This window comes from Anabrus simplex, chromosome 8 (assembly GCF_040414725.1).
Source record: "Anabrus simplex isolate iqAnaSimp1 chromosome 8, ASM4041472v1, whole genome shotgun sequence".
Classification (NCBI taxonomy): domain Eukaryota; kingdom Metazoa; phylum Arthropoda; class Insecta; order Orthoptera; family Tettigoniidae; genus Anabrus; species Anabrus simplex.
Window position 1 is genome coordinate 38,594,869 of NC_090272.1, and position 23,986 is coordinate 38,618,854.

The window sequence follows — 23,986 nt, forward strand, 5'->3', positions numbered from 1 at the left end:
CGTTATATATTTCTATATACATGTACTTAACTTCCCGCAACCGAGACAAATACTGGACTTTCAGGATATTCTCCATTCTACTTTGGCATTCGAGACCGCAGCGCATGACCTTGAATGTGCCGCGCTGATCACCGGGAGCTGGCAGTTTGCTTCTACAAATCTATTCGTCTGCGACTTCAAGTTATTCATGATCTTCATATATTATTTGATAGTGTTGTGACTTTGTGCCTGACAGAGTGTGGAAACTGACCCTTTTGACTGTTCTCCAATATTCATAAACATTGTGAGACTTCGCCTATCATTGCGTGTGCCATACTACCATTCTTAATATTACGTACTGTTTTCTTCTAAGTGACTCACAATTTCTACCCCCATCGTTAATTTATGTTTCATCTTATACCGATCCAGAATTCACTTAATCTTTTTCTTTTTCTTTTTCATATGCATTGTTTTACATGTTTTTACGGCTGACGATGACCTGGACTAGGGTCGAAACCGGTCCCATTTATAGTTACTATTAAATAAGAATGTAATCACTACATTTCTTTCTTTTATGTATTGAATAGGTTGAACCTCTTTTTCAATTATTTAATTTTTAACGTTAATGCTTTCAATACGGAACAATGAAATTTTTATCTTTAAATGAGAGCATGACAAGTCGACTCAGGGAAGTAATTACAGTATAATGAATTGAAAGCCCACCAGATACTGAACCTTTAGGACCATAAGTAAAACGGCAAGTGTCCGGATAATTTTGTGCAATATTGGTTTTGATTTTGATTTTAATGATTATATTTTCATTGAGCGTGTTCGTCAGAAGAATGATGGATGTTTAGCTTTTATATTCCATACAGAAACTTGTATCTAATTTGATGATGATGATGCTTGTTGTTTTAAGGGGCCTAACATCGAAGGTCATCGGCCCAAAATATGAGTGCTTTATTACTGAAACCACTAATACAAAGGAAACTATAATAAATCTATAAAACTATAATAAATCATGTCTGTCCGAATAATTATGTGAGTCACTGTATTTACATAATACAGTATAAAATGTGCTAAAAACATAATGAAGGAACAAATGAAAATCAAGAAATATGACAGATATAAAAAACAATACAATATACAACATTTGCATCATTAGATGGACAAATTCAGTGAAAAAAAGGTTTATTATACCTACACAAATGAATCTAAAAAATGTGTTAAACCTAAGAAAAAAAGAAATGAAAACCAAATGATACAGATGGAAACGAACAATAAGTGCTTATAGTGATGTTGTGGACCTCTTAATCTAAACATTTTGTAGTTTGATACAATTAAAAAACAGGCCGAAATCAATGTGTTGAAAATTCAGAACTGACAGTCTGTCTTTGTAGAGTCAACCATCACCACGAATGGTTAGGAGGGGAGTGAAAAAGCTTGAGAATCCAAGTTTGAGAGGAGACAACATGCCAGGTGAAATGTATGTGACACGTGATGGAAAAATGCCGATGAATTTCAAATTTTAAAATAGCAACATGCTCAATTTCTTCTCAATTTAGTGGTCCCGTTCTCGATGAGTGTTTCCAATGTTGGCTAGGTGTGTTTGCCTTATTTTAAATGGTCAAATGCTGTGAGAAGAGGGAGGGTTATCTGCTCAAGGAGCCAGAGGCCCTAGTTAGATTCCTAGCCAGATCAGGGATTTTTACTTGGATCTGAGGGCTAGTTCAAAATCCACTCAGCCTACGCAAGAACAATTGACCAGCTTTCTGATGGTGAGATAGCGACTCGGGTCTAGAAAACCAAAAATAATGGCCTAGATGATTAGTTGTGCTGACCATGTATCACCTCATAATCTGCAGGCCTTCAGGCTAAGCAGCGATTGGTTAGTAAGCCAAGGTCCATCAGGGTTTTGGTGTCATGAAGTTTATTTCTTATGTTTTCTCTGCTCAAGGGCCAAGTAGGTCAAACAAGTTAGTCCAAAATCTATGACTGAAAATGAAAATCCACAGCCTGTTTCCAGTCATCTGAGTGGGTCAGGAATGGAATGAACGAAGCCCTTATTTTGCAGCGTGGATAGGAATTGTGCTAGCTGCCAAAGCCTGCCGCACTCCTCTGGGGCAATTATTAATGACTGACAGATGAAATGAAATTATATTGGAGTGTTGCTGGAATGAAAGATGACAGGGAAAACCTAAGTACCCGGAGAACGGCAATGTATATACTGAAATGTAAGTCTAGAATAAATTATTCTTTGTAGCAACATACATAACTCACATAATACTAACAATAACACAACATATTTATGATAAGGCTATAAGATAAAAACAGATCAATGCTCAAACAGATAAAACATGAGAAAATGACATTTCTGCTCACGATCTAGAAGAGCTTGCATCCCTGATAGATTAAATTTCTTCTAAGGAAGGGAAAGATCCTACAAAGGGAATAGTGTATACCATTCATTTCTGAGTCACTATCAGAATTGTCGTCATCTGTTGATGTTTCACGCTAGTTTGACCGTAACGAGATAATAACGTCTTCAACATAATTGTCTGTAATATTTTCCCCTCTTCCAACTTTCACTTATCTTGGATTGTCGCACAACCTTGCTCCAGTCTTCGGCACTTATAAGGCCTACGGCTTCCCAAAGAAATCTTTCAACTTCCAAAGAGTCGGGTATCCTTCACTTGGGCCCAAATCAGTTCTACGGTGTTAAAATGGCAATGGTATAGTGTAAGGCGAACAACTTTATGCCCATGCCTCCTGTCTATTTCATCCACCACGTATACTGGGTACTAGGGCTTCTTTTGTTTCATGAGATGCACGAGATCCCCCTTCCTCATGTCATCGCGAATCGAAATATTGTGCTCCTTCAACCACTCAATCAACTCATTATTTCTAGCTGCCATTTTTGGTGCTTTGTCAAGAATGACCAAGTGAACTGACAAAGACCACGAAAAGAATTGAACACAATACAACACACAGCCGATAGCACCTGGTTATAGTAAACAACAGATCGACAAAACTGGTAACCGGAACTAGAGCCTAACACGCTCTATCGGAGTGATTGGCTGCTTATTCATTCGCTTAGCCTCCTCCAAAAGGCAGTGCTCAAATGTTAAGTCGAAACTCATAAGAACTGAACTACACATACTGTATTTGATGGATTTGAAAATGTTTCACCTGTCACATGGTGGATCCAACGGGGGCAGAGGAGGACATGGATCACCCAGCAGACACCTTAGTGTGAGAGCAGCACCTTCTGCTAAGGACTGTAAACAATATCCACCCTGGAAATAACACAAGCATATGCTAGACTATACTGAATATAAAGTACATAAAGAAGAAAATGGATGAGGTCAGTATCCCCTACCTATCGTAAGGCCCCATTCACAATGCAAACGTAACCGTAAACTTAACGACATAACGTAACCGTAAAATTAACGTAAAATTTGTGGTATTCACAATGGAGGAACGTAACATTAACGTAGAGTACACAGCAGCCAATCAAAACACTGCCATGTTATTTAGTACGGAAGTCAGGTTTTGGGCTATCTCGCAGTTTTATATTTCAATACCTCGATGGAATCAAATAACGTGGTAGCGGAATTCATATTACTTCAAACATCTATTGCTTTGCTCCTGGGAGCTGTGTAGGCCTACGGTACCTGAAAAGGCGATCTAAACAACGGTGCAGAAAATGGGTTCATCCCTTGAATCAAAGAAGGTTATCTCAGGGCGATTTTTGGACATGCGGATGAAACCTGAACTGTTTGCCTTTCTTACGATTTGCTTCCCCTTCTGTAATAAAAAGAAATGTAAGGTCTCCTTTACCGACATCTATGACCCTATCTATCACACCCCGATGAGATGTTTGGATCTATTTGTTTGGATGATATCGTTTTCGTAAACTAGTAGTCCGTCATAACGTTAAGAAATATACAGGGACACTGTTTTATTTATGACAGGGATTGTCTCTCGTCTGTTCCCCAGCGCTGTGAGCTTGTCTCCCGCCATTTACCGTCAGATTTCATTACTACAGGATATTTATTTCCACCTATTATTTTTTGGTACAGCGTATTTGTAATTCTTTCTTCCTTCTATCATACATAGCCTACACACAAAGATTAATTTGAAAGAGAATAACAAGTGTTTCGTCGAAAGAAGTCATTATATCGTGCACAACACACAATGTTTACCTCTGCTCTGATTGGCTGGTTCTTAAAGTTAACGTAAAATTAACCGCAAGAGCTTGGAGTTTGCAATCCCTTAATTTTACGGACTCGCAGTTAAGTTTACGTCGGCGCATTGTGAATGGTTCCATTAGATAAGATGGCCGCTAACTTGTAAGTTAACGTTAATTTTAAGTTTACGTTACGTTACGTTTGCATTGTGAATGGGGCTTAAGAGGCAACTGAAAAGAGCACCACGAGCTCTGAAATTAGGAGTGTGCGTTTCCCTAGATGAGCCCGGCATTGCTTCCAGTTACTTGTGTCGAGCTCCTCATTTTCATCTACCCTCTCCGACCTCCCTTGGTTAACAGTAAAATAAAGGTTCTTAAAGATCCACAGTTTCAATACAATAATGTTTTATTGTGAATCAATCACATGTCATTAGGGTATTAGTTTCGGCACCTGTAATGTGCCATCATCAACCCTAGATGCAAATTGAACAATTATATACATATACCTAAAACAACCTAAAACACATTACTAGCATCTATGATGGTACATGAAGCGAGTTAAAATTATGGTACAATTTGAAATGCTGCAGTATAAAATTCTCATAGCGACTCCGGCGTAAATTTTATATAATATTGTGTAGTCCAGCCTGTGTATGTCCAGGTTAAGTGAAATCTACAATTGTCTATATGAGTTGGCACTTGTTCACTTAAATTCGGTGGTTCCAAAGCAGTTGAATTGGTCTTATGGAGATCATAGTGTGACCTGACATTGAGATTCGCACTTCAGTTTGAAACCTGAAGAAAACGGGAAGCCAAATTAGGCGTAGAAGATGGTGGAAGCAATGTATAGAAATGACTAAAAACATTAAAAATTAATTAGTACCGATTAACTCACCATGAGCAGCATGTTTAACATATGTGTTGGATTGACGGAAGAGGGAAGCGGCAAGGGAAAGGAAGGAGGCGGAACACCGACGGGGAATGGAAATATAGCGGGGCAGAAGGGTGGGGTATTGGAGGTAATTGACGGGAATGTGTGTTGCAAGTAATCAGCTTCATTTTCCGTATCAAAATTTAATCACTAAATTTTACACTATTGAGAATCTTCCACCGTTTTGATACTTTATTTTGCCTTTTGGCAAATTTTTTATTTATATGTTAACAGTACATGTTTCGTTCCTTGTTTAGGAACATCGTCAGCTGTTATAGTGGCTTAGGTGAATGTTAAGATTTTAAAATACATAGATTTACAAATACATTGATTCACTTAAAAACTAAATACGAATTAAGATAGATGATATTAAAAACAGGGTGGGGTTAGTGTGTTAGTGGTATGAGAGCAGATGATTACATGGTTGATTGACTTAAAACTATGTCTATTCATTAGAATAGTTGTTCAAAAAAATTTTCACTTTGTTACATAAAAAGTCTGTATGCAATTAAAATTCTTTAAAAAATGTTTGACTTCATAACATTGTTCGAATTGTTGAAAGTTTTTCTTCCTTTCCTTCCAGGTAAGTTGTTGTATGTTGTGTGCTTGCTTATAGTGCTTTTGACTGAGTCTAATGTGGAAACTTTTGGAGCTGATTGCTGATCTATTAATGTGAAGGGAGCCTCGTTTCAAATTTCTGAAATGAAATAAAATACGGTAGTGGGAATTTGTTCGAAAGCTGTGTCTTTGCGTAATATAGAATGTATAAAAAAGTTAATTTACCTTGCTATAGCTGAATTCCGATTCTACTGTGACCCTGGAGGGAAGTTTGATGCTGCTTTGCGTGTGGTGAAGTAATGGTGTGTGTATTCCGTTCTATGCTCCTCCCTACGGGGAGGTGGGGCTGCGGAGAGGGGAGGGGGCGTGTCGGTTACAGTGACGGCATCAACTTTGGGAGGGCTGGGTAGAGGGGATGTACAAAATGGCAGAGGCTCTGTCTTGTTCATTCTTCTACTATCTGTATTGTGTCTTTTGCCTAATGCTTCGAGACTTGATAATGTCCCTTCAAATAAAGGATTTCTATTATCAATAGTTTCATTGAGGTTATTGTCTTGATCACTTTTTTGTTCTAAATAAATATATAGATTTTCTAAAGTATTAAGGAGAGCTCCTTTGCTTATTTTATGTAATATAGTTAAGTCCTGCTCTATGGTTGTAAATTGATGTCCCATTAAACTCATGTGCTGGCCCATCGAGGAAAATTTTTTATGTCTTTCGGCATTGACATGTTCTTGGTATCTTACAGTAAAACTGGGCCCAGTTTGTCCGACATAACTTTTTTTACATTGATGGCATTTTAATTTATAAACCCCTGATTCAGAGTGTTTGTTTTTACCTAGGGAATTGACAATGTTGTGATTATAAAAAATTTTTGCTTCGTGTTGTTGCTGGTTGAAAATGCGATCTTATAATTACGTTTTCTGAATAAATTGGTTACTGTGTATAGGTTAGAGTTGTTGAATTTGAACTTAGGGTATTTGTCTTTCTTTTTCGTTTCGGGTGTTAGATTGGTTTGCAATTTTTGTTTGAATTTACCGATTATTTTGTTTATTATCTTTGGTTCGAAACCGTTATACTGGGCTTGTTTGCGAATAAAGAGCAGTTCTTTTTCTCTTTCTATGTGTGTAAGGGGTATGTTAAACGCTCTGTATATGTAACTGTAATAAGCTGACCTTTTTTGCGATTCTGGGTGCAATGAGTAGTTTTTTATTGGGGTGGGAGTGAAAGTAGGTTTTCTATGTATCTTGAAGACGAACTCTTCCCTTTTTCGTGTTACATTTATGTCCAAAAAATTTATTGATTTTTCTTTTTCTTTTCCTAGTGTGAACTTTATTCTGGAATCAAGTGTATTTAATTTATTGAGGATATCGTCACTGTTATTCTCTTTTTGATCTATTACGGCAAAAATGTCGTCTACGAAGCGTATCCATAAATAAAGACCTTCTATTTGTCCTATTATTTTGGTATGTTCTAGGTAGTCGAGATAAATATTGGCTAAAATGCCCGAAGCTGGAGTACCCACTGGGAGGCCTTCTTGTTTATATATTTTGTTATTGAAAGTGAAGTCCAGGTCACTGTAACCGACACGCCCCCTCCCCTCTCCGCAGCCCCACCTCCCCGTAGGGAGGAGCATACAACGGAATACACATACCATTACTTCACCAGATGCAAGGCAGCATCAAACGTCCCTCCAGGGTCACAGTAGAATCGGAATTCAGCTATAGCAAGGTAAATTAACTTTTTTATACATTCTATATTACGCAAAGACACAGCTTTCGAACAAATTCCCACTACCGTATTTTATTTCATTTCAGAAATTTGAAACGAAGCTCCCTTCACATTAATAGATCAGCAATCAGCTCCAAAGGTTTCCACATTAGACTCAGTCAAAAGCACTATAAGCAAGCACACAACATACAACAACTTACCTGGAAGGAAAGGAAGAAAAACTTTCAACAATTCGAACAATGTTATGAAGTCAAACATTTTTTAAAGAATTTTAATTGCATACAGACTTTTTATGTAACAAAGTGAAAACGTTTTTGAACAACTATTCTAATGGATAGACATAGTTTTAAGTCAATCAACCATGTAATCATCTGCTCTCATACCAGTAACACACTAACGCCACCCTGTTTTTAATATCATCTATCTTAATTCGTATTTAGTTTTTAAGTGAATCGATGTATTTGTAGATCTGTGTATTTTAAAATCTTAACCATTCACCTAAGCCACTATAACAGCTGAGGATGTTCCTAAACAAGGAACAAAACATGTACATGTACTGTTAACATATAAATAAAAAATTTGCCAAAAGGCAAAATAAAGTATCAAAACGGTGGAAGATTCTCAATAGTGTAAAATTTAGTGATTAAATTTTGATACGGAAAATGAAGCTGATTACTTGCAATTCAAAGGCCAACCAGGCAAATAAAGAAGGTAACATCTACTTTAATCTAAAGGTGAAGGTAGCTAAGTTAACTAAAGACATCGATTTTTTAAAGAAATGTCTTAAAGACACCTAGTTCCTAAATTTCTGAGTAAAACTCAAAAGAAGCACGTACCATCCAGACATCACTTTGAAACACAAAAAAGAGTCAATCAAATATGGCTAAAAAATGATATAAAATACCTTTACACAAAGTAAGCATTTCTCAATGGTAAAATGTATTTAGCACATCTCCAAAGTCCAACACTACTGTTACCCTTAGAGTGGGATTCGTTTCAAAGATACATCCACGAAAAAATGGATATCATTTTAAGTAGAAAACAGGATATCCTTAACAACAAATTAACATCTTTAAAAAATGCTAAGTCCAAAAACGAAAACATCAAAGCTTACTCTTCAAATTCAGTAATCGAATTGGAAGATTACCCTTTGCCAGTTAAGAACATTTCCAAGGTTAATCTTACCGAGGAGGAAATGAAAACCCTAAGTCAAGGCCCCAATTTCAACTGGACAAGTAGGAATAAAGAAAAAGAGCTAATAACCACCATTGCAGAAGTAGAAACGGTAATACAAAAACTCCCTAACGAAATTCAGAATGACATCAGACACGAGGTAAAAAAGAAAATTCCGAACTTAATTAAAGGTTTAAAAGTGTCTCATAATAGAAATAAATCTACTTCAAGCTTGTCACATAAAATAAAACAAGAAGAAATAGTAATTACCAAAGCGGACAAGGGAGGGACAATAGTAGTTTTAGATAAAGAGGAATACATCAAAAAAACAGAAACTTTCTTCAACAATAGCACTTTTTTGGAAATAGAACGAGACCCTACAACTAAAACTCAGAAAGAGTTAAAAACACTATTGAGAAACGCAACTTTTATTTTGAATGAACAGGACGTCCAAAAATTGATAAACATGAATCCCGGCATTCCAACAGCAAAAGCTTTACCCAAGTTACATAAAGAAGGAATCCCCATAAGACCAATAATAAACTTCTGCAACAGTCCTACTTATAAAACATCGCAACACGTACACACTTTCCTAACCAAACATTACGTTTTTCACAACAAGACACCAATAAAAAATTCCATAGATTTTTGCAGAGTACTCAAAAACTTTAAGTTAACACCACATCAAGTAACATGTTCCTTCGATATCAAGGACATGTACACAAACATTTCAGTAGACGAAACAATAAAAATTATCAGAAAGAATCTTATAGAACATAATCAACTCGGCATTCCAGAAATAGAGGATTTCATTAACATACTCAAATTCATTATGAAACACAACTACTTCACTTTCAATAACAAAATATATAAACAAGAAGGCCTCCCAATGGGTGCTCCGGCTTCGGGCATTTTAGCCAATATTTATCTTGACTACCTAGAACATAAAAAAATAATAGGACAAATAGAAGGTCTTAATTTATGGATACGCTTCGTAGACGACATTTTTGCCGTAATAGATCAAAAAGAGAATAACAGTGACGATATCCTCAATAAATTAAATACACTTGATTCCAGAATAAAGTTCACACTACAAAAAGAAAAAGAAAAATCAATAAATTTTTTGGACATAAATGTAACACGAAAAAGGGAAGAGTTCGTCTTCAAGATACATAGAAAACCTACTTTCACTCCCACCCCAATAAAAAACTACTCATTGCACCCAGAATCGCAAAAAAGGTCAGCTTATTACAGTTACATATACAGAGCGTTTAACATACCCCTTACACACATAGAAAGAGAAAAAGAACTCCTCTTTATTCGCAAACAAGCCCAGTATAACGGTTTCCAACCAAAGATAATAAACAAAATAATCGGTAAATTCAAACAAAAATTGCAAACCAATCTAACACCCGAAACGAAAAAGAAAGACAAATACGTTAAGTTCACATTCAACAACCCTAACCTATACACAGTAACCAATTTATTCAGAAAACATAATTATAAGATCGCATTTTCAACCAGCAACAACACGAAGCAAAAATTTTTTAATCACAACATTGTCAATTCCCTAGGTAAAAACAAACACTCTGAATCAGGGGTTTATACAGTAAAATGCCATCAATGTAAAAAAAGTTATGTCGGACAAACTGGGCCCAGTTTTACTGTAAGATACCAAGAACATGTCAATGCCGAACAACATTAAAAAAATGTCCGCGATGGGCCAGCACATGAGTTTAATGGGACATCAATTTACAACCATAGAGCAGGACTTAACTATATTACATAAAATAAATAAATTGAGCTCTCCTTAATACTTTAGAAAATCTATATATTTATTTAGAACAAAAAAGTGATCAAGACAATTACCTCAATGAAACTATTGATAATTGAAACCCTTTATTTGAAGGGACATTATCAAGTCTCGAAGCATTAGGCAAAAGACACAATACAGATAGTAGAAGAATGAACAAGACAGAGCCTCCGCCATTTTGTACATCCCCTCTACCCAGCCCTCCCAAAGTTGATGCCGTCACTGTAACCGACACGCCCCCTCCCCTCTCCGCAGCCCCACCTCCCCGTAGGGAGGAGCATAGAACGGAATACACACACCATTACTTCACCACACGCAAAGCAGCATCAAACGTCGCTCCAGGGTCACAGTAGAATTGGAATTCAGCTATAGCAAGGTAAATTAACTTTTTTATACATTCTATATTACGCAAAGACACAGCTTTCGAACAAATTCCCACTACCGTATTTTATTTCATTTCAGAAATTTGAAACGAGGCTCCCTTCACATTAATAGATCAGCAATCAGCTCCAAAGGTTTCCACATTAGACTCAGTCAAAAGCACTATAAGCAAGCACACAACATACAACAACTTACCTGGAAGGAAAGGAAGAAAAACTTTCAACAATTCGAACAATGTTATGAAGTCAAACATTTTTTAAAGAATTTTAATTGCATACAGACTTTTTATGTAACAAAGTGAAATTTTTTTTGAATAACTATTCTAATGAATAGACATAGTTTTAAGTCAATCAACCATGTAATCATCTGCTCTCATACCACTAACACACTAAAGCCACCCTGTTTTTAATATCATCTATCTTAATTCGTATTTAGTTTTTAAGTGAATCAATGTATTTGTAAATCTATGTATTTTAAAATCTTAACCATTCACCTAAGCCACTATAACAGCTGACGATGTTCCTAAACAAGGAACGAAACATGTACTGTTAACATATAAATAAAAAATTTGCCAAAAGGCAAAATAAAGTATCAAAACGGTGGAAGATTCTCAATAGTGTAAAATTTAGGGAATGTGTGTTGCGGATGACTTGGAAGATTGAATTGTTTTTCGATAGTTTGATGTTTCTAAGCCAGTTAATTAAAAGATCAAAAAGGATATTAGGTTTTTCATAGATTACATTTAGGTTGTAATTGGAGTTGAAATACTGATCGCAATTAATGTAATAACTTTCAATATTATTCTTCTTCAGGTTTCAAACTGAAGTGGGAATCTCAATCTCAGGTCACACTACGATCTCTATAAGACCAATTCAACTTCTTTGGAACCACCTAATTTAAGTGAACAAGTGTCAACCCATATAGACAACATAAATATTGTAGATTTCACTTAACCTGGACATACACAGGCTGGACTACATAATATTACGTAAAATTTACGTCAGAGTCGCTATAAGAATTTTATACCGCAGCATTTCAAATTGTACTGTAATTTTAACTCATTTCATGTACCATCATAGATGCTAGTAATGTGTTTTAGGTTGTTTTAGGTATGTGTATATAATTGTTCAATTTGCATCTAGGGCTGATGATGGCACAATACCAGTGCCGAAACTAGTACCCTTATGACATTGTTATTGTATTGAAAAGGTGGACCTTTCAAAACCTTTATTTTACTGTAATCCCATTTCTATATGGAACAAAATGAAATTTATAACTATTAGTAACTCCTTTGGTTAACTTCTGCTTTTTTCTGACACCAACAGTATTAGGTTTTGAGGCATAGGGAGTGTCTCATTTTCACGCCCTTCATGGCCTTTGTCTTTCTTTTGCTGATACCTTCATTCTTTGAAGTACTGGACCTTTCACATTTTTCCCTTGAAACGTAACAGTTAGGTATAAAATGCCTTTGAGTGTGGTGAGCCCATAATAACACCAGCATATGGGAAGCATCAAAGTGGATCAGCATAGTAGGCAATATGAGGAGTGAGGTAGTTTCCCATTATTTTCCTCACTAGACTAGTATGGCTGACCCTATGATCAACACCTTTGATAACACTCAGACACCGAGCAAGTTGGCCACGCGGTTAGAGGCGCACCACTGCTGGCAGCCCTGAAAATGGCTTTCCGTGGTTTCCCATTTTCAACACACCAGGAAAATGCTGGGACTACACCGTAATTAAGGCCACGGCTGCTTCCTTTCCACTCCTTGCCCTTTCCTATCTGATCATCACCATAAAACCTATCTGTGTTGGTGCTCTCATAATGCATTGGCACTGCTGGTGGCTTCAAATAGCCTATGCAGTGGCCTCCACAGTATGCACTGGCCTTGCGTGTTGGGTGGTGTGCTAAGTCCAACTGACGAGCCTAACTTAGCACACGAGGGCGAAACGCAGGCAACCAGGAATGAGTTAGCTGGAAAATTTATAATGTCCAATAACGGACCATTATATTGGTATTATAAATTTACTCATTCAGGACAAATATTTTAGGTTCCCTATGGGAATCAACATCTACATCATTTGATGGCCAGGCAGGCATCTATTTTTTGGAAATGAGACATAGCTCTCATAGTGCATTGGCACTGCTGGTGGCTTCAAATAGCCTATGCAGTGGCCTCCACAGTATGCACTGGCCTTGCGTCTTGGGTAGTGTGCTAAGTCCCAACTGACGAGCCTAACTTAGCACACGAGGGCGAAACGCAGGCAACCAGGAATGAGTTAGCTGGAAAATTTATAATGTCCAATAACGGACCATTATATTGTTATTATAAATTTACTCATTCAGGACAAATATTTTAGGTTCCCTATGGGAATCAACATCTACATCAGTTCCTGTGAAGGCAGCAGACAGTCCATTCAGTATATAGCTGCACCATATTTTTACAATTATTTTGTTAGTATTGGTTTCCTTCAAAAACTACCTTCCGTCTTCCAGATGTAAAGAAAGCATAACAGAGGACGATCCTTTTAGGAATGATTAAGAGTTGGACTTCTGAGTTTGGAGAAGATAGTGAATGAATTTGTGGAAAGTTATCTCACAGTTCTTAAGTTCCAGTAAAAGACCTGAGAGACAAGTACTGTAAATGTCTCCTTTCCATAACTGTCCAGTAATTTTGTAAATATTTGAAGTATAAATAATTTATAAACCTGTTTCAACAACTGTCAAGATATGTAAAAAAAAAAAGGATGATAAGGGACATGCTTAAGGGTGAAGAAAACTATCTGGTTTTCCACGTAACAACCTGATCTCACTACTACTGAATATGGTGCCGAGTGTAGTGAACACTCACACAAATCTATAAGCTTGTTTTTTTTAAATAATGTAATTTATGAACTTATAAAACAAAGTGATTTTGGTTGCTTTCAACTGCACCTGAAGAGAGAAAAAATCTGGAAACCGACAATATTAAGTCAAATAAATGGTTAACCTTTATTAACTATATGGTGATATGCTGTTCAAAACATGTATGTCTGATTGTAATGTCACTGATCAATTTTGTGTGATGAGAATTGTTAGTGCAGCAAGAAATTAGGCAAATAACAAGACATGTTTTTCAATTGTTTCTTCTGTTCTGTTGTTAACTTCAGGCTAACACATACTCCTGGCATAATATTTCGTATTTCATTTGGAAAAACATATTAGTTTATTAACACGGCACAGTATCAAAGTTGTACAATACACCACCTTACCTCAAGAATAACTGCAACTTTTCCAGAGGCTAGTCCCAACAAGGATGAAAGTAAATGTGAATAACACACTGGAGTTATCTCCATTTCACCCTAGAAGTAAATATTACAAGAATTAATCACTTCATGAAAACCACGAGAGTACAACTTTGGTGGCAGTAATATTACAAGAATGAGTCTTTTTCTTGGCTCTGTACACCAATCTACAGTAGTTCTATTGCATGCTCATATTTCTCAAGTACATTCCCCAAGCATGCACATTTTACAGCTTTTAGTTTTTCTTTTATTGATTAATTGGTTGGAATAAATTTTACATAGTGATCAAAAGAGTCATTCATTACAGTATCTTATCACTTGAGGTGATCATAGGTTAGTAAGTTTATGTCTAAAAAATAACACTTATTAATGAACTGCAGAATGTCTACAGTAAAATCCAAGAGAGAAGTACCACCAGAGTGCCAGGAGACTTCAATGCCCACTTAGGAAGAGAGAGAAAATACACGGTGGGCAACTATCTGGCGCACAAGTAACCCAACTGTAATGGAGAAGGGTTGGTATAATTGTATAGGACTTTCAGTTTGGTCATTAAGTCTGCAGACTTCAGACATCTACCTAGGAAACAGAACAATTGGGTCTCTCCCAGCACTAATCTGGGAAAGTTACAGATAGATAGATCAAGTGTACATCTCGAGAAAGTCCAAAGGGAAATATCAAATGTCAAGATACTGAGAGGTGCCAACTTCTGATTCGGATCACCACCTCTCAAACTGAGACTCATGCCCACAAAAACAGATGGCAAAAAGTCCCCAGGACAATCAGATTTAACACATAATAACTTAGGAACAACCAATAAATAAATCAGAGGTTAAAGAACGCATATCCGAATAACTGGGGATGACTGAAAGACGACAAGACAATCAGCACGGGTGCAGTTGTCTAATACCTTATTAACAAGGACAGAGAATCAACTGGACGGTTGACTAGGGGAATACCAAGGAGGCTTCAGAAGGAGAACTTGTTCTGCGTAAATTATCAACCTCAAAACAGTACTACTCCGAGATTAATGCTACAGAGTATTGGTGACCTTTGTCAATTTTAGGAATGCCTGGACATCAAGGGTTATGAACGTCATGTTGTCGGTCCGTATTGAACTGAGATAACATATTATAAATTATAAACAGGAGAGTTTTCCACCTATTCAATACATAGTTGTTGAGATGTTATTAAAGAACTTGGATTTCTTTGGCAAATAATTTGAGATTTGTGTCATTTGAATTGAAACGAGTGTGCATTCCTGCGCACTCTGTTGGCGTACCTCGTTAATAAAGGATCACCCAGTTGGTGGCGCTCCTAGCGGCTGCCAGTATAAACTGCAACAATGAAGTAATTATTGAGTCGGACAAGTGAAAAATGTTATTGGGTGTATATACGGTGATGGAGTCTGCTTCAGATGGAATGTTGTGTTTCTTGCTTAAAAAGGATGGGAAGAGGAAAAGAATATGATCCTGGTTAAGGATCGTTGTTGGATTAAAGGGATGTACACCCTTTCTTGCATCGGCGCCAGCCGGCGAACTTATTTTTCTCCAGAATTTAATGTGGGATAAGTTGTTTTCTTCTACGGCAATTTAGGCCTAGTAATGTTTAAGTATATATTAATCTGTGGTATTTATTCCGGAACCTCCAACCAAATGTACTGATTGATACACGTAAATTTGGTGTAAATTTTATCGCACTGTGAACTAAATCTCATTTTATCTCTTCCTATTGGAAGTCATGATATCCACTAAAATCAATGTTTTCTTCTGCTATCATCATTATATGAAAGTTAAATACTATTTCCTTATTTAATCGTTGGTAAAGTTAATTTAAGACCTATTAACATCCTCGTGTAAGTGAGGTTAGGCCTAAAATGGATAGTATTGAACAGCTTCACATTTATTTCTTCTTAAGTAACTGTAACCTCAAAATTATTACGGTACCTTGTTTTAGGCTTGTTTTTCGATACGTTACATTTGGTCTTGGCTATTGTTGTGGTTGTTGCCAGCTTCTGACGTTTTTTGATGATAATTTGTTTTTAATGCCTTCCCTTGTTTTTTGTCAACAACCTTTTCTTGTGGTCCTTTAGCTTGTAACTTCATGGCAGAATCCTAACTGATCATCAAATTAGATCTGACTCAAACTTAAATTTTTTTCCTCCTGTATTCTTTATCTTTAAATGTTGAGAGATTGTTTCTTTTATTCTGATATTATATTACTAGTCTCACTGAACTGAAATAATTTAGAGGTTCCGGATATTATTTTCTGTTAAGTAATAATCTATTTCTTCTAGATATAATTTAAGTAAATATTTGGTTTCTTTCAGATTGAGGTACCTCATTTAAGACTTTTAAAATTTGATTATCAGCAAACTCAGTATCCCTAGTTAATCAGTAGAGCTCACTAATTTTACTTAGTAACAGATATTAACATTTAAAGCTGTTCCTTATTTACATATGTGATACTTAAATTCAAATAGATTTATTGAAATTTATTTTAAATGGTGTTTCTCATTTCATGAGATATAGGTAAGAGAGCAGAAATTTTAATACTACTTCCAGGACCTTTAATAATGCACTTTTGGAGTGGGCTTCTCCTTTCCACAATAAATTATTTCCACTGGTGAGTATATCTATATATATATAAAATAAGAGTTTTGTCTGTACATTGCTCAAAATTTGAAAAGGATGGTATTTCTGTATCAGTCGTGTCCATAGTAACAACGAAATGCATTTTTAAATTTTCCGTAATTTCTGTCTGTCTGTCTGTCTGTCTGTCTGTCTGTCTGTCTGTCTGTCTGTCTGTCTGTCTGTCTGTCTGTATGTATGTACACGCACCACGAGAAAACCGCTGAAGAGAATTTAATGAAAATCGGTATGTAAAGTCTGGGAATAAGTCGCTACAATCTAGGCCATAAATAATTTGTTTCACGCTGAGAGAAATGGTAGTTTAGGGGAAGGCCTAAAATTTAATTCTCAAATATGTATATTATTAATGGTCCTATCTTAATGAAAACCGGTATGTAAAGTTCTAAAATAAGTTGTTACAATATAAACTATAAATAATCTTATTCACTCTGAAAGAAATGGTAGTTTAGGGGAAGGCCTAAAATTTTATTCGCAAATATTTGTTATTAGTGGTCCTATCTTAATTAAAATAGGTATGCAAAGTCAGCGAATAAGTCGCTACAATCTACACCATAAATAATCTTATTCATGCTGAGAAAAATGGTAGTTTAGGGGAAGGCCTAAAATTTAATTCTCAAATATTTGTTATTAGTTGTCCCATCGCAAATAAAATCGGTATGCAAAGTCGGGGAATAAGTCGCTACAATCTAAGCCATAAATAAATTCATTTATGCTGAGCGAAATGGTAGTTTAGGGGAAGGCCCAAAATTTAATTCTCGAATATTTGTCTTATTAGTGGTCTTAATGACAATTACTATATATATAAAGTTACATAGTATTAAATTTCCGATCATTTATGTCATACATTTTGACCGTACCGGCTATGATAACGGAGATATTCATGAATATGGATTTTTGTTGCTAAGATCATATCAGCGAAAATGGGTAAACAGAATTTTAATGAAAATCGGTATGTAAAGTCGGGGAATAAGAAACTACAGTCTACTCTATAATTAATTGTATAAGACGGTCTTATATTACAGAGTCGAAAGAAAATTGAATGTGAAGGCCTACAATACAGAAAACTCATAACATTGATCAACAATAATATTACATTGACCATTGTTTGTTGTGATTTGCTTTGTGTCTCTGTTGCCATTCATCTCCGATAGATGGGATTACTGCTGTATACGGAGATTTTTTTTTTTTAATTTGCTCTACATCGCGCCGACACACATAGGACTTATGGCGACGATGGGATACGAAAGGGCTAGGAATGGGAAGGAAGCAGCCCCTACGTTAATTACATTACAGCCCCAGCACTTTTCTGGTGTGAAAATTGGAGACCATGGAAAACCACCTTCAGGGCAGTCGACAGTGGAGTTCGAACCCACTACCTTCCGGATCCAAGCTCACAGCTATGCGCCCCTAACCGCACAGCCAACTCACCCGGTCGCACCGAGTATAACAGCCTGCCTGAAAATTGGCAGGAAGTAGCTGGGGAGTTAGATAAATTTCTGATACTACTGATATGTAACAAACTGGTTCATCATAGCATTCGAGCTATTCAATTCCTATTCTGAGGTACTGATTGGAATGAGCAGTATGCATATTTAACAGAATAATGGCAGAGAAGTGTTCACAGCTGTCTGGTCATTGCAGCACTGGGACTTTGGACTGTTAGATCGGCACCATAGTACTGTTCGTTAGAAGTGAGAAATTTAATTTGATCGAGTATTTTATATAGCATTGCTTTTAATCACTACGTTCCTTCTGACGACTTCAGGTAGGTAAACCACAAAGGCAGTCTTTCTGAGAATCCCGTTGCGAAGCACGGGTACATCAGTTAGTTTCTTATGTGACAGTTGTATTCACAATGTTATTTACATTCCATGGGACTATTCAACCCTACTCACGGTCATCATCAGCCATATTAAAACGTACACAATATTGGACAAAATCCTAAAACATGTTTCAAAGCAGTAAGAACCTTATAAATATATAATTTACAGTATGATGTGTGATTGAAATTAGGTAAGGTGCTATGGCGCTCAAAATGTTGCAAGTGAAAGTGAAATATTACGAGTGACATAGGTGAGCAATCTATAATACAAGTACACTAAACATGCTAAAAAGTCTGGGTATGAAAGTGCAAAGAGATGTTCTGTGTTGTAGGTCAATTTCAGTATGATTTTAGACACATGGTGTATCAGATGGAATTCAGGTCTCCTATGTACTATGTATTGAATAGGTGGAAAACTCTCCTGTTTATAATTTATATGTTATCTCAGTTCAATACAGACCAACAACATACATTCAGGGCCAGTCATTTCTGCTGATGATCACTTTGAGAGCGAGTGCCTGCTGCATGGTGCAATCTATGATGTTCATTACAACTTCGAGAGAGCAGATTCTCAGCTTTCAGAGAGTATACTGCATGTCATGCCATCTATGGACTTTTTCTAGTTGCAGAAAGTTTACCTCTCAGTAGGCTGCCTGCCAGGCGTCTGTGTATGAATGGTCACTGCAAGCACAGCCGCCTGGGAGCCAGCAATGTATGCCAATGAGTTAAGATGCGATTTTTGAAAACTGAAGAAATTAATTCACTTTCATACAATTACAAGAAACCTCCACAGTTTTGGAAATGCAGTCCATCTCCTGTTTAAAGAGGAAACTGCAGTGACTTCAAAGCAATTTTTTAATGTGGAAAAGTAGGTCAAGTTTAATTAATACATTTATCTTATCACTGTAAGGATATGAAGGTGATATCTTTAACAGCTTGTTAATAACATTTCTGTAAAAATATATTATATTCAACAGATACAATATAATGAAGACTGCTGAACAGACGAAGATGATATTTAGCAGAAATTAGTACCCCTAACAACTTTATTTTGCTATGATATTAGTTCAAAATATAAAAATACTCATATTTCTACCCCATTTCACACAACACGCCTTACATGCAAGATTTTAGGAAGACCTGTGATCTGAACACTATAGTTTACGCCACCTCATTTTATGTCTCCATCATAAAGCCTTCCATTTCAATATTTTGCCATTTAATATTTAATAAAACAACATCCCCAGCATGCAATAGTTATTATGTTATTAGTACTTTACTAGCAATATATTATAACCTTATACTTGTTTTAATATTATAAGAATACTGTATATAATTTCCAATCTCATCTTTTGCGTCAACCTCATAATTGTGCAAATTTGTACCGTCAAAAACTTATTTTATTCAACTATATGGAACATCCTCCATAATGTGGAGCAGCCTGCAGTTGCAGAAAGTGGCAATGCTAATATATTGCATCCTGGATTTATTAATTCTCCATGGTGATAACCTATTATCACACAAGTTTTTCTGAATCTCCTTCAGTTGCAAATTAAATTATAATGTAGAGAATAAATAATAATAGATAAGTTCATGCTCAAAGTACTGATGCTTACACCAGCATTTAACAAGTATTCTTTCTTACAGCACACACTTATTTTCCTTTGCTTTAAATGATGTTATTTTTGTTTGGCAGGATCGGATGGAGATAGAAATGTAATCAATTGCTGCATCAAAATACAAGGAATAAAACAACAGGAAGGACTGATGTAAGTAGGCAGAGAGATTACATTCTTTATGCATAAATGTAATCACTGGATTTTGAGAACAAAGGACCATTTAGTATCAGTAACTGGTCAATGAGAGCAACAAAACTAGGCAACAATTCTCTCTAGACACTTCCATGAAAATGAAAAACTCCCTAGACCCGAGGATGGTTGCCCAGTTGTATTTCCTCTTAAAACAATAATCAACACCACCACCACCACCACCACCACCACCACCTTATAACCTAATTCCACTGGGTTCAGAAAAGAAAAAGAGATGACTAAGGGAAGTTGATAGTGAAGAGTCTAACACAAGTAAACAGAAGCAATGTTGGACTGATATAGATCCCTTGGTCTCCAAACAATGCACCCAAATTGAGAGCATCTTGGGGTTACTCCTTTTAGCAGCCTCTTATGGCAGGTAGTGGATGACAAAGTACTGTATTCCTTGTTCCACTCATAGAAATTTAACTGACTAAAGAATAAGTTCTTAATTGAAAATAGTTGGAAGCTATGACCTTTCATCCTTATGATTCACATTTACATGGATCATTTACTGATGGGTAGAGGCATGATTTTTTCACATTAACGATAAATGCAACAAAAATATTTTGAAACGATTTAGTGATATCTTTACGAATCATATGTTTCTGGTTAAGAAAATATGGATATTATGTTCACAAATTAAAGCGATAGGGCCATTTTAAAGCAAAATTAAATTATTTCACGATATGCGCGATATTACAGCGAACTCTGTAGTGAATAACGAACTTGATATTTTGCTCCAGGATTATGTATGAAAAGAAAAGGAAGAGCGAACAAAAATTCATCAACAGCAAAGAAATGTGTTACCATTAATGTTCTGGAAAATCTCTTCAAGAAATGGCATCAAAGAAAAGGGGGTTGGCTCCAGGTTTCTTGCCAGATGAAATGTTTGGAATGTTGTTCTTGTAGTGGCTGGTAATCCCACCCCAGCCTGTCTCCTCATGGCGTTGTGCAATCGTGGAATCCCTAATGACGTCCACAAGCAGCACAATTGACTGGTGTATTTCGGTTTCGTGGTCCGGTAAAATTAAGAAAGTTATCACAGACAGTAGTGAAGATGGTCGCTCGACAAGTGTTACGGTGCACAGCAGAGCTAAACAGTTTGCGAGTGAAGGTTTATACATTTCGGAAAGCAATATTTTAATGCGTAAATTTTGTAATGTTTGTATCGAGTGGGAAAAAAAAGATACTGTCTCAGAACATTGTTTTATAATTAAGGAACATTCAGAACGTATATTTAGCACTCCAACAGTGAAATGGCAGGCAACAATCGAACTCTCATTAGATATGCAAAAGAAAGGTAAGAGTGAAAAAATAGACTTTATTCACAAAACAACAGCGATGCTGCTCAAAGCCAACATCCCGCTGGAGAATGTAGACGACCCTGCAGTCCGGAAATGGCTTCAAAAGTATGTACCAGGTATGTACACTCTATCAATTAAAACCTCCACAATCAATCATCAGTAATAGTAAGACCATGTTTTCTAAGACCTCTTTCTGATAAAGATTTTTCTTTTTTCTACTGGTTAGGATCTGGAGACCTTCCCACAGCCAACCAACTAAGGAAACAATACGTCCCCCGTTGCTCAAACGAAGTACTAGCAAGCATCAAACAGTCTTTGGAAGGGAAAACGGACTTGGCTCTTATCTGCGACGAAACTACCGACTCTTCAGGCCGCTGTGTGTTTGCAGTCTTGATCAAAACTCAAGATCCAGTATCTGAACATGAAATATTTTTGTTAGAATGTGCTTTTCTAGATGCTGTGAACAGCAGAACGTGTTCTGAAGCAATCCTGCATGTTTTGCATGATTTTGAAATTAACCATGAGAATGTCAAGTATGTGATACATAACTGATTCTGCCCTGTATATGTTAAAATGTTATGAACTGCTTAAAGGAATTATGGGAGAACATTTAATTCACATCACTTGCTGGGCTCATAAATTCAGTTTGTTCGGTGATGTCCTGCAAAAGAATATGAAAGAACTTAATGCCATTGAGTCAAAAACAAAGAACTGTTTTCATATGTCAAGGAAAATAAAACACGTTTCGTTCATACCTAGAGGAAAACTTCCCAGATATGTCAATTTCATTGTATCTCGAGCCTGTGTTGAGTAGATGGGGAAGTTGGTTTAAAGCTGCCTCTTACATACATGCAAATGTAGATATCCTCCACTCATCTTTCAAACAGTTGTCACTGAAACCTGTACCAGTGGTAAACTGGTTGGCAGAAATGGAAGATGCCAGATTTTGCAACCAGTTAAAACCCCAAGCAGCATTTGTTTTTGAAAATTGCAAGTTTATTGCAGACATTGTTTGGGAATTAGAAGGGTCTAATTATCCATATTCTCAATTGCTTGTTTCAAAAATAACAGAACTGAAAGATAGAATGAATGTAATTGCTTCTGACCATGTTAGTGAACTAGTTAGTGAGATTATTGAAGGGTTTAGTGAATCGTTAAAAAGTGAAACGACTCTTCTCTTCCAAAATGTTAGTGTCTTAGTTGTAAAGAAAATTGCAAAGCACATGTCCCCAAGTGATGCTAACATTTTATTTGTACTTTTGAATGATTTGTTTCATCCAACTAATGTAATTCAATCAAACTATACAAATGTTTCGTCACTGAGTGAAAAAGTACAAAAATTGTCTGGCTTTAAAATGTTGAAGCAGTCTGATATTATTGCTTGGTACCTTGCTTTTAAAGATATTCTGCAAAAAACAAATTGAAGAAAATCCTGGTCAACAAGTCAACAAGCATTAAAATTAAGGCTCCTGAAATTTGCAAATTCTGTTTTAAAGTCTATTTGGGTTCCCTGTCCATCCGTTGATGCAGAACGATTATTTTCGAAGTACAATTTGATTGTCAATGACTGGAGACAACTAATGAAAGAGAGCTCAATTGTAACATGTGCTACATTATCTTTTCACAAAGTAAGGAATGGGTAGGAAGGCCCAATGATACTGTAATGTAAGTGCTATGTAATCATAATTAGGAATAAAATTAAATAATATTCGATGCTTACTAGCAATTTATACATCTACCATTCATATAAATAATTCAGAACCACAATAATGAAACCTTTAATGATTAAGTTTAGAAATTCATTAAAGCGAAATTAAAGTGACACGGCAATATTATTTTGTGAAATAACGCAAAATCGTTCAAAAATTAATGAGAAAAAATCATGCTTCTACTGATGGGTATACAGTGGCAGAGAAGGACTCAACCAGGTGAAAATGCAGTGGTCTTAATGGCGAATATATTGAAAATTTGCATTCCAATCTATTGGAACTTGAAAAGAAATGCAGTGAGTATGACATGAAAATTAGCATTTCCAGTACTAATGTATGTCTGCTGGGAAGAAACACTAGAGAATTAAAAAATGAAACCAGTGGATCATTTCACGTACTCAGGAGTGTATTTTCCCTATGACGACAGTATGGTAAGTGAAATTGATTCAAGGTGCAGCAAAGCTAAAGCAGAGAGTTTTCTCATGGAATCAATGGTATTTTGTAAGAAGGCAGCAAGTACATAGGCAAAACTATCCTTACACTGCTGTGAGGGGGAGGTTTAATATGGGGTGGACTCAGAATATCTTTTCTACAAACTGGAGGTAATAGGTATGACAGAGAGAAAGATTACAGAGGAACAATAACAGGACACT

At 36.2% G+C, this 23,986-nt stretch overlaps 1 protein-coding gene across 8 annotated transcripts in view; it reads right to left on the minus strand.

Moving 5' to 3' along the window:
- HDAC6 (histone deacetylase 6) overlaps positions 1-23,986 on the minus strand; it is a 458,923-nt gene that overhangs the window by 320,953 nt on the left and 113,984 nt on the right. For all 8 annotated transcript variants that reach the window (XM_067152102.2, XM_067152103.2, XM_067152104.2 and 5 more), the window contains 2 exons: positions 14,007-14,096; positions 3,169-3,275 (listed from right to left, as the gene is read on the minus strand). In XM_067152102.2, coding sequence (XP_067008203.1) covers positions 3,169-3,275; positions 14,007-14,096 — 197 coding nt within the window. The remainder of the gene's footprint in view (positions 1-3,168; positions 3,276-14,006; positions 14,097-23,986) is intronic.